The following is an 11,626-nucleotide window of genomic DNA, read 5'->3' on the forward strand; positions in this document are numbered from 1 at the left end:
GGGGGGGGGCGGGGAAATCCACCACCCCCATCCTGCCCAGGCTCCACCCCGTCTAGGGGAAGCTGTGAATTCTGCACTTGGGACCTTCCCCTTTTCTGAGGTGAGGCAGGAAGTGGGGCTCTCACAGCCCCTCCTGGTTTCCTGCTTACCTCTCCCCGCCTCTTGCCCCATCAGGCAGCAGCGGAGGTGGGGTGGGAGGTGGGGTGCAGAGATGCAGACCCTCCCTCTCACGACCCCGACCCCCACCCCTCACCCGGGCTGTCCCCGTCACGCTCCGAGACCCCTGCCCCTGCCAGGCCGCTGCTCTCCACCATCTAGCGACGCTTCTTTTGTGAAGTGTCGCCGAGGCAGCCACCATGAGGAAACGAAGGGGCCCTGTTCTAGGAGCAGGACTTCCGCGTCCCCATACGCACCTCCTGACCCAGGCAGCTCCTTTCCATCCTGGCCTCCTTGGGTACAACTGTAAAAGGGGGTTAATTGGGCCTCCTAGGAGCCAATGGGTTCCCCTTCCTCCCCTGCCCCGCCCCCATGTCTTAAGGCTTCTCCCGCCTCCCTGAGGCAGTTTCAGGGGCCGAAGGGATGGGGGTAGTAGCGGGCTCGTGAGGCATCCTCTCCGGGGGAAACCACACTTTCATAGCCACAGGCTCCTAGAAGGTCCAAGGAGAAAGGACCTGGTCATGGGGTCCAAATCCTCAGCTCCCCTATCTCACAGATCGGAGAATCAGGACCCCAGGAGGGGCATAGGTTGCCAAAGGTCAAGGTCAGGGTCAGAGGCTGGGAATATCGCCTCCCTCCCTCCTTTCCTTCCTTCCCGCTTTACTTATTTAAAGGAATGAGTTCGTGTATGGAAAGTATGTACCTGGCCCCTGGCAAGCACTTCCTAAGAGTTAGGGAATATTATTATGATTAATAGTATTAATATGAAGGTGTTCACTGGGTGCCCATGTGTGCCAGGCAGGGGGACACCGTGGGGGCACAGCTGTGTGCGTCTCCTGGACACTCCCCTGTCCCAGTGGGGACTCACCACGTGCCCCTCCGCCGGCCTGGCTGGTGACCCAGACCCCTGTGTGTGTGAGGGGGCAGAGAAGGAGAGGTTGGAGAGGCCAGGAATGGTTCAGCACTAGCTCAACTGGTCCTGCTTCCTGGAAAAATGACTCCTTGGCCTGAGGGTTCTCCTCAAGAGAAGGGTGAGCACAGGGAAGCTGGACTCTTCCGGAAGCAGGAGGGTTGTGTCCGCGCCCTGGGAAGCTGTACAGGCAGGGCTGAGGAGGACGTGCAGCCTGAGTGGGGAGGGGCCTTGCCTGGCTCCACGGAGCCCGAGGGGGCCGAGATTCTAGCCGGGCTGCTCACTGTGTCGGAGCTCTGTAGACTCTACCCCCAAAGGTTCGGGAAACCCCAGAGCAGCTTCCTACTCAGAGCCCTTGCCAGGGAGCCCAGTTCACAGAGACGGAAGCGGTACGGCTCCCCCAGGCTGAGCTGGCTGATGTGACCTCCCCGGGGTCCACTGCACTCTGCTCAGAGCCCCCATGGGGAGGGCTGGACCCCCAGCTGGGGATGTGGCCCTAAACACCCAGGCCAGTCCTGGCTCTAGGGCAGCAGCAGCGGGTGGGGACCAGGGGAGGGAGACTGGCATTTGCTGAGCAGTAAAAAGGTAGCAGGCCCCACGCTGAGTACACTGCCAGAGTCATCTCATTTGGTCCTCTTCACAAGAGGAAACTGAGGTTCAGCCAGGTGGAGTGGTTTGCTCAACATCCCATGGCTTGTAAGGGGTTAAAAGCGAGGGATTAAACTATGTTGGCCTGGTTCCAGAGTGGGCACTATTTTCCCCATGCCTGGGTGTGCCCAGCTCGGGCCCTGGCAATGGGTATGTGGCAGAGGCATGACAAGGCAGAATAACGATGTTACAGTGGTAATATCAATAGTAAAACATGATGTGTACAGACCACTGTCCTCAGTCATTTACCATGGGGGAAACTGAGGCACAGAGAGATCACTCAACAAGTAGGTGCCAGAGCTGGGGTTTGAGCCCAGTAGCCCACAGCCCACCCTTTTTTTTTTTCTTTTTTAGGTTTAACAGCTTATTTATTTTTTTAGGTTTAACAGAGCCAGACTAAATGATTGTGAGCTCTGCCACTGGGGAAGCTGACCAGGGAGTTCCAGGGCCGGGGGCGGGGGGGGCACTACTGGATCCTGTCTGGGGTGCGGGCAGGGAGCCAGGGCTGGTCAGGAGTCACTGCTCAGTGACTAGTTTAGGGCCAGAGTTTATGGGGGTGTCCTGCATTCGCAGCTGTGTTGCCATCTCCCTCCAGCTGCTGTCCCCCACCTCAGCTGGAGGGGGATCTGGAGGGGCTGAGACCGGAAATTACCCCAGAAAGAATCAGGGGGGATGACATAAAACTGCCTTTCCTAAAGTGTGTGTTCTGATGGCCACCTGGTGGAGGTGAGGGTGGGAGTGGAAGGGGGGAGGGGGAGGGGAGGGTAAGGATGTTGGGGAGGGAGGAGAGAGAGGCGCGAGGGAGGCTTGTGTGTTTGGAGGAGTTGGGGAAGCATTTCCTAGTCTCTCCACTCCCCGCCCCATTCATAAAGTCCATTAGCATTTTAAAGGCTGTGAGGAACCCATCTGTGCTGAGATTAGTCAGTTATTTAACCCAGTGTTTCCCGCACTCATCTACCCTTCCCTGCTTAACACCCCTGAGGGAGCCAATCCAGGCTCAGCGAACACCGTGGGACACTCTGGTTTAAACGGGGACCCTGGGGGTGGGTCCTGCCCACCAGAGATGGGTCCAGGAGGGACAAGCCTGAGCAGCTCGGCAAACCCCACACTCACCCCAGCTCCCCGCTTCCCGGGCCTCTGCAGGGGCCTTTGGCCCCTCTGTGCACAGAGGTGCTGAGAGAAGTTTGTTCCTGTTGCTCCCCCAGGTTGGGCCTTTGGTGGGCCTGGGCTGGGGCTGGCCGATGGGTGGGGCAGGGGGAGAACGCAGGAGGACCGGGCCTCCCCCAGATTTGGGTCACCTTGGGAGGAGAGGGGTGCTGGTGGGCAAGTCCCCACAGGCGGGCCTGAGCAGATGGCCAAGGGGATTATTAAAATCCAGCTTTGTTCTCATCAGAGGCTGGGCCTGAAAGAGAAGGGGGAGGCAGCAGGGGCCCAGCCACGGCTGAGCCATTGTCCCTCACTTTGGAATAGATTTTTCTGCCACAGCCAGGACGTGAAGAGCAGCTTAAGCAGGGAGAGGCTGCCTTCTGTGGGCCTGGGAGCCCACCCTGAACTGCCCACTCCTGACCTTAGGGTAGCAGAGGGCAGTAAGATAAGCTGCCTGATGTCATGAGGACCAGGGGACACTGAGGCAACATAGGAGAGTAGCTTTTTTAGGGACCTGCCTCCATGATGGCCACATACATGACAGTGGTGATGATGATGGTGATGGTGATGATGATGGTGATGGTGATGATGATGGTGATGGTAATAGTTATAATACGGATGATGATGAATGTGAGCGTGGTGGCTGCTATTTAATGAGCACTCACTTTGTGCACAGACAGGTGAGTTCATTCAGCTGCTCTAGCACTCAGAGGAGGGTGGTGGTAGAGCCTCAGTGCGAACCCAGGCACTGCAGAGCCCAGGCGCTAAGCCAGCGATAAGCAAACTTTCTCTGTAGAGGGCCAGGTAGTGAATATTTTCAGCTTTGTGGGCCATCTATTCTCCATGGTAACAACTCATCTCGGCTGTTATAGGATGAAAGCAACCACAGACGATACAAAAGCAAGCGGGCACGGCTGTGTTCACTAAAACCTTGTTCACTCAAACAGATCATAGTTGCCAACCCCTGCTTTAAACCACTTGGGTCTTTAACTTCAGAAGGTCTTCCTTGGCCATCTCCCTGACTCTCTACTTTTCTCCCAAGCACTAGACTATTTACCATATGAAATCCATCCTCAAATGTTGGAGATGTGCTACAACTGAGAGACAATTCCTTTACTGGTTGATTGACTCGTTCATTCAAACAGTCATTAATTGCTGTTATTATCAATGTAATGATAATTATTGGAAATATTTTTATTAATGACAAATATTAATTATTATATTACTGTAATATAATTATACTTGTCCTGTGTTAAATATTAGATTGATTACAATATTATTATGGTATATTATAACAAATCTTATTAATAAAATTATTAATATGGAAAACCATAGACTTCGGCGTCAAAGCAGAGTTATAATCCCAGCCCAAGGATTTTTCAGCTGGAGATTTTGAGTAAGTGACTCAACCTCTCTGAGTCTCAGTTCCCTCTTCTGTAAGATAGGCATATGGTCCCTCCCTCTCAGGACTGCCATAAAGAGAGAGTGAAAGGATATGTAAGCCCTTGGCCCAGTGTTTGGCCCCCAGCCAAGGGTTCCACTAAAAGGTATTATTTATTATACAAAGGCATGTTTGTTGAGCGCCTGAATGATGGCATGAATGAAGGTGAGGCCTTTTGGGTGGGTTGGCCCCAACCCTTGGCTCTGCTGTGCCTCTCCTCCCTTAAAGGTGAACCTGTACTTGGACCCGCCCCAGCCCAGCCACAGCATCCACACTGGGACGATGCCCCAGGGGACCAAGGTCTTGTCCTTCACCATCCCACAGCCCCACTCTGTAGAGCGGTGGCCAGGCCCCACCAAGGGCCTGCAGACCTCTGAGGCTTCAGGTGAGTCTGGGAGAGGAGATGTGGCTGAAGGGCTCCTCTGTTGTGACCCTGCTCTAGGGACACTTGGTTCACCCTGGGGTGGCACTGGCTTCAGGCCAGGGGAGGGAGGGAGGTGAGGCCCCTCTCTGGGCCCTGTGACTTGAGGAGGTCAAATGGAGATGTAGAAAGTGTCTGCTTTGAGCCAGAGCAGCCTGGGCGAAGCCCTAGCTCTGCCACCTAGCAGCTGTGTGATCTTGGACGAGTTGTATGACAAAGAGCATCGTCACTGTAGAGCCCTCACCCGGTGAGGTTCCCACTGGTGTTACCCCACTGACAGTCAAGGAGACCAAGGCTCAGAGAGGTGAGGACACGTAAAAGGTCACACTGCTATGGGGGAGGGTCGGGATTTGAACTCACATCTTTCCGAGTTGGAGCCCACACTATTGACTGGAAACCCAGAGGCCTGGCTTGGCTCTAGCTGTGTCATCCGGGGCTGATCCACACCTTGTTCTCTCCTATAAATGGGGACAACACTGCCCAGGCCCCTCCCTCAGGTCGATGTGAAGATGGCACGATCGTGAGACGGCTGAGCTTTCATTCGAGGATGGAGGTGGTGGATTTGAGGTTCAGCAACAGTCTCTCAGCCCCGGGAAGGACTGTTCTTGGCCCCAGCATTTAGTGGTTGTATATTCCAGGGTGGCCATCAGCTGAAGGAGACCTGAACCCCTCCTCGCCCCCCAGCACACCCGCCCTAGGGTGGCTTCCGGACGACCCGGGCATCGCCCAGGACCAGCCCTCAGCGGAGCAGGCCCAGGAGCTGACTTCTCGGGCCAGTCGGTTCCTGGCCAAGGTGAGTGGAACCCCAGCTTTGCCCACGAGAGATGGAACTCACCTGGAGAAAGCAGAGCCTCTGCCCGCTTGGACGTGGGGCTGTCTAGGAGGCTCGCTCATTATTCCCCTGCTGGAGTTAACTTGGAGACAGAGCCTCCCTGACCCTGGTTTTAGAGACCTCCTGGCTCCAGCCTCCTCCTTGTCACCCAGTGCTAGATTTAACTCCCTTTCTGGCATTGTGTCTCATCAAACTCTCTCTAATTGTGCTTGAAACTATCTCCGGTTTCACTTCTGGGGGAGACTCTCTGCCTTTTCAGGATTCCGGAAGGGTTATGGAACATCTACTCTACCTTCTCCTCTTTAGGATAGATCACCTCACTTCCTTAGTTCCTTTCGTTATGGAAATCAATCCTCAGTCACTTCTCAAGGGGCCTTTATATTTTCATCCAAATAACTATGAATTGTTTGCAGGTCTGTTTATAACTATACACTTGGCCTTATTCCAAAAGTACTTTAAAGCAGCTTAGAAAATACACGCATTGTAACCACATTCTGAAAACGGAAGTGAGGAAACTGGGGCAAAGGGGAAGTAAGGATAGGAAAAAAATAAAAGGAACTTAGGGAGAAGTGAATAAACAAAATGCTCTGCTGGACCCTGAATGCTTTATCAGATTCACATTTGGTTTTGAGCTTCCTAGTTGTCAATGCAGAAAGGGAAATGCAATAGTTACATCACCACGTCCATAAAACAAATTCTTTCAAAGAAACACCACCATTCTTTCTTCCCTTCCTTCCTTCCTTTCCTTCTTTCTTTTTTGTAACATCTTTATTGAGATATAATTCACATAACATACAATTCAGTCATTTAAAGTTAATGCTTCAGTGGCTTTTAGTATATTCACAGTTGTGCAGCCATCAACACAATCAAGTTTAGAACATTTTCATCACCCACTAAGAAACTGCATATGCATTAAGCAGTCACCCCCCATTCCCCTTCCCCCCAGGCCTTGGCAGCTGCTCATCTACTTTCTGTCTCTTTGGGTTTACCTATTTTGGACATTTCCTATAAATGGATTCATGTAGCATTTGTCCTTTTGTGTCTGGCTTCTTTCACTTAGCATAATGTTTTCAAGGCTCATCCATGTTGTAGCAGCATGAACTTTATTCCTTTTTATCACCGCCAATCACCACCATTCTGGGTCCTGTAACTGGAGAGATGTTTCTCCTCCTTGTCCTGTGTGCTCTAAAGTAAAGCAAAACCAAGGTCACCACACTGAGCAAAATCTGGGGCACCAGCTGACCCCTAATGATCCAGGCTGCCCTGTCCATACAGGAGCCACTGGTCAGGTGGCTAGTGAGTACTTGACATGTGGCCACTCCAAATTGAGACGTTCTGTAAGTGTAAAACACATACTGGATTTCAAAGACTTTGTGCAACAAAAAGAATATAAAATTTTCAATATATTTTTTTACATTGATTACATGTCAAAATAATATTTTAGGTTTGTAAAATATATTATTAAAGTTAATTCACTTGTGTCTTTTCACATTTTTAGTATGGCTCCTGGAAAGTTTTAAATTACATATGCAGCTTGCATTCATTTCTATTTTATGTTATATAAATTATATAATGTAATTATATTAGGTAAATTTCTATGTTGTATTTTGGCACTGATCTAGAGCTTTCCTAGAAGTGCTAGAAATCTCCAAATTGTCTTTACCTTTTTTTTCCTAATTAAAAAAATTTTTGTAACAGTAATAGATACCCATGGTAAAGACCCTCACACAGGACAAAGAATATATTCAGTGAAATCTTTTCTTCCCCTCTTGCCCTTCTGCTTCATGCAAAATGTTTAATGCACACACATGCATTTATAGAAATGGTCACATGAGTATGTACACTATAATGTACCTTGACTTTTTTAATGTCCCAAATTTGAATATTTCTGGGTAGGCAATAAATTCACTTTGTTCAAAGTTCAGAGGATACATATAGCGGAAAACCTTCCTCCCATCTTTGTACCCACCCACCACCCAGTTCTCCCCCCTAGAAGCAATTAATATTTTAGTCTCTTGCATCCTTCTAGAGATAGTTTATAATATACCTTCTAGAGATAGTTTATAATATACCTTCTAGAGATAGTTTATAATATACCTTCTAGAGATAGTTTGTAATGCATAAGCAACTGTGTTTGTATTTTTCCTTCTTTGTTCTCTCCGTATCTTATACAGATGGTAGCCTACCATAAGCACTGTCCTGTACCTTGATTTGATGCTGAAAAGTAGGTCTTGGAGGCATTTACACATGAGAATACACACACGTGCCCTCATCTTCTGGATGGCTGCATACCGTTCCACAGATAGGCATTCAGACTGTTTCCTGTTACCCCATGCCCACCACGCTGCCGTAGGTTTCACGCACAGGAGTAAGTGCGCTTTGCTGTCAATAAATTCCTGGAGGTTCCACTTTGATTTTTCCCAAGGCTGCCATGGCCAAGGCCAGTGGTGGAGCTTTTCTGGCACCCGCCTCTCCGTGCTTGTCAGAAAACCCACATCCCAAGGCAGGGCCCAGCTCTCCGCACCAAAGTGTGACTGTGGCTAAGTGTGGGAGTCTGTAGGACTTACCTCCTGAGTCTGGATTAATGGAGCATGTTTCCTTCCCTTTCCAATTCCCAGGTGGAGTCCTTTGTAGAACTGCTGCAAGCAGGACAGCTGACACCCCAGGACCAACTCAAGGTAACTGCCCACTTCAAGAGATGCCCTTGGAGCTGCCAGACAGCTGCTCTGTTTCCCATGGCACAGGCTCTGAAGCCTCGTTTGCTGCAAGACAGACCAGAGAATCCCAGACATCGTGTCTCCTTTTAGAACAAACAGCCCCTGATTAGCTTTCCATGATAATGATCATTATATCACAATAGTCACCATTTATTAAGCAAAGATGCTGGTGTGCCAGGCACTGTGGTAAGCCCTTGATGTACATTATTTCATTTTATCACCATAAAAACCCGGCAAGGCAGTCACAGTCATCACCCCCATTTAACTGGGATGAGCTGAAGCCCAGAGAGGCAGCTGGAAGGCCACACAGCCAGTAGACGGCACAGCCCAGACCCAGGTCTGTCTGATTCCCAAGTCCAGGATCTTAATCGTTGCCCTGCACAGCTTCCCACGGATTATATTGCCTGTCGGCAACCAGGAAAAGGCCTTTTCTTTTTATAATTTTCCTTATTATAAAAGTAATTGCTAAAATTTGAAAACTGGGGGGAAAAGGGAAAGAAACCCCTAATCTAACCATTATTGGTTTATTTCCTTCTGGGCTCTCGTATTTCTAGATAACTGTGGTCATATATAAAATTTAGATTTCTGACGCATCAGCCAGGGTCCCAAGAAGATGGAGCTCTCAAAGCTGCGGGTGTAGGGATCAGTGAAGGGACTACTAGCTGGGGTGTGGGCAGCAGCCTCAGGGAGTCCGGCCAGGGACAGGGAAGCCCAGGGACTAGTGCCTGCCCGGAGCAGTTCCCTTCTAGGTCTCTTTCCTCCCACCCTGTGACCTCTCATAGATGCCTCCCCTAGACAGGCCCCAGGGGAAACCAGCAGGTCAGGAGCCCAGCTGATGCTCCAGGCACAGAGCCGGGTGGGGAGAGGAGCTGAGGGAGGGGGAGTAGGGCAAGTGCAACGCACTTGGTTTGATAGTTTTTACTGTTAATATTATGTTACTAAGCATTATGTTACTATATAGATGTTACACACATTCTCCAATTACAAAATGTGATATGGATCGTATTATCTCACTGAGTGGATGATCAAGGACCTTGAAAATCAAAACCATTCTTTTTCTTCCCCCTCTCCTGATTCCCCCATATGCAGGGACAGTGAGAGCTTTTGGAAGATAAAGTTTGACTGGGGACTAGACTCTAGGTTGTCCTTGGCCTCAGCCTATCGTCAGCATAGGATGAGTGAGATGAGGATGATAAAAAGCCAGGGATAATGAGCCCACCTCCCATAGTTTTAACCTCCCATGAGTTAGCTACAATCATGTTTACCGTGGGGACCTAGCATAATCGTTGTGACCATGAGCTCTGGAGCTAGAGGGCCTGGGTTCATATCCCGACTCTATGTGACCTTCACTGACTTAAGTAATCTCTCTGTGCTGTAGTTTCATCCTGTTTAAATGAAGATGATAAATTACCCCTCTCATTAGGGTTATGTTGAGGACTAAATGAATAATGCAAAGGGCTTTAGACAGAGCCTCAGTGCTCGTAAATGTTAGTTATCATTATCAACAGTGTGATGGTGATGATAATACCATCTGTTGTGATAGTCTATAAGGATTTGGGAAAAGAATGACTGATGTTCCAAAATCCACTGTTTTGAGAATCGAGGATGAGGATCTAAGGTCTCTCAAGTACTAGGTCCTTATGGGGATATAGTGATAGCATATTTGACACTATGACCATCATGGAACATTGGGTTCTTGTAGGTCTACCCAGGAAGGACTGGTACCCTCCGGGGCTGGTGCCAGTGCTCTAAGCCATGCCTCTGCCATACCAATCTGATGGCAGGGAGATCGACCAGAGTGAGCAGGCTCCAGAGGGTACCAACCCCAGCCTTCCAGATATTCCGGGGCCTGGAGGCCTCCACAGTCCCAGAGTCCCATGCCCCTCCCCTCCCCCAAAGAGCTGTCTCGTCCACTGTGTCTGCAAGGATGGAGCCCACGGGGGCTGGGCACTCAAGTCTTCCTGGCCTGTCTGGTTTCAGGTCTTCCAGCAGCTAAAGGCTGTCCACGCGGCCTTGGAGGAGGAGTATCTGAAGGCCTGCAGGGAGCAACACCTGGCCCAGCAGCTTGCCGGCTCCACGGGGACGCCCGGGAGATTTGATCCCGGCAGGTACATGCTGGGGAGAGAGGCCTCCAAGGACAGATGGGTCAGGCCCTGGGTTCCCACCAGGAGGGGGACAGTTTGTCCTCATAATTCACACACTAGGGGAACAGGGAGAAATCCTATCCCAATTAACAACATGTCCAGATGGGGGGATACTTGAAGGCTGAGATTTGTGTCCTTTTGGAACTCCCTTCAATGAGAAGTGACCTTGGAGATAAGAGTTAAAGCCCCTCATTGGACAATGGGGAAACTGAGGCCAGAGGGGGCAGGGGTTTACTCAAGCTTCCGCAGCCAGATGGTGGCAGAAAGGGACTCAGGCTGAGGCCTCCTTATTCCCAGTGGCGTCCACTTTCACCTTGTTGATTTTGCTCTCCACATAATCTAAATTATGATGTCAGATGCACGCTCCATGGGCATCTCTGGGGCCTCTGCTCTGAAGCACAGCCTCCCAGACCTGCCTGATGTTTCCTCGTGCCAGGGAGCTGGAGGCAGAGATATTCCAGCTGGGAATTCGCCTGGATGAGCTGAAGGACCACATAGACCAGAACCAGCAGGAACCTGAGCCAGCCGGGTCAGACTTGGCTCTGGACAGCTCCCCAGCCGTGCCCTCCCCCCTCCAGCCAATGGGCCTGCTCCCTCCTTTGGAGCAAGCCCCCACGCCAGCCATCCAGACCCTCTGCCCTGAGGTACCTCTTTGCCCAACCGTATTGGACTGTTCCTTCATTCACTGTTTTCTCCATTCATTAACTTCTTCATGACATATCTGAGAAGTTGGTACCATATGTGCCAAGACTCATGACACATGGTGGGAATTCAGTAGAAAACAACTGAAGTAATAGGTGGCCTGTACCCTCATGCAGTTCTCTGTCTAGCTGAACTGGTTACCCAGTTACTTAACTATAATTTTGATCAGTGCTCTGAAGGAGAATTATGAGGTCCTATGAGAGTAGATAACAGGGTAGCATATCTGAGTTTAGGGGGTCAGAGAAACTTTCCTTGAGGAAGTAATGTTTAAATGAGATCTGAGGATGAGTAGGAATTACTAGGTGCAGAAAAGCCACCTGGCAGGAAAAGCAGCCTGTGCAAAGGCCCTGTGGTTAGAGTATGGACCCTGAGGAGGGCGGTTGTCTAAGAGGCAGGGGAGACAGGCAGGGGAGGGGAGGAGGCTGGGGAGGCAGGCAGGGGCCTCAGGATGTACGTGTGTGGGTCACATCAAGGGGATGGTCTTAAACTCTGCTGGAGTTTTCAGCAGG

At 50.5% G+C, this 11,626-nt stretch overlaps 1 protein-coding gene across 1 annotated transcript in view; it reads left to right on the plus strand.

Annotated features, from left to right (window-relative positions):
• Window positions 1-11,626, plus strand: part of AKNA (AT-hook transcription factor) — a 37,340-nt gene that overhangs the window by 6,923 nt on the left and 18,791 nt on the right. Inside the window, exons 4-8 of the mRNA XM_007449733.1 lie at window positions 4,530-4,686; window positions 5,361-5,515; window positions 8,173-8,232; window positions 10,252-10,379; window positions 10,852-11,077. Of these exons, the coding sequence (XP_007449795.1) occupies window positions 4,530-4,686; window positions 5,361-5,515; window positions 8,173-8,232; window positions 10,252-10,379; window positions 10,852-11,077 (726 nt within the window). The remainder of the gene's footprint in view (window positions 1-4,529; window positions 4,687-5,360; window positions 5,516-8,172; window positions 8,233-10,251; window positions 10,380-10,851; window positions 11,078-11,626) is intronic.

Source organism: Lipotes vexillifer, unplaced genomic scaffold, assembly GCF_000442215.2.
Source record: "Lipotes vexillifer unplaced genomic scaffold, Lipotes_vexillifer_v1.1 scaffold230, whole genome shotgun sequence".
Classification (NCBI taxonomy): Eukaryota; Metazoa; Chordata; class Mammalia; order Artiodactyla; family Lipotidae; genus Lipotes; species Lipotes vexillifer.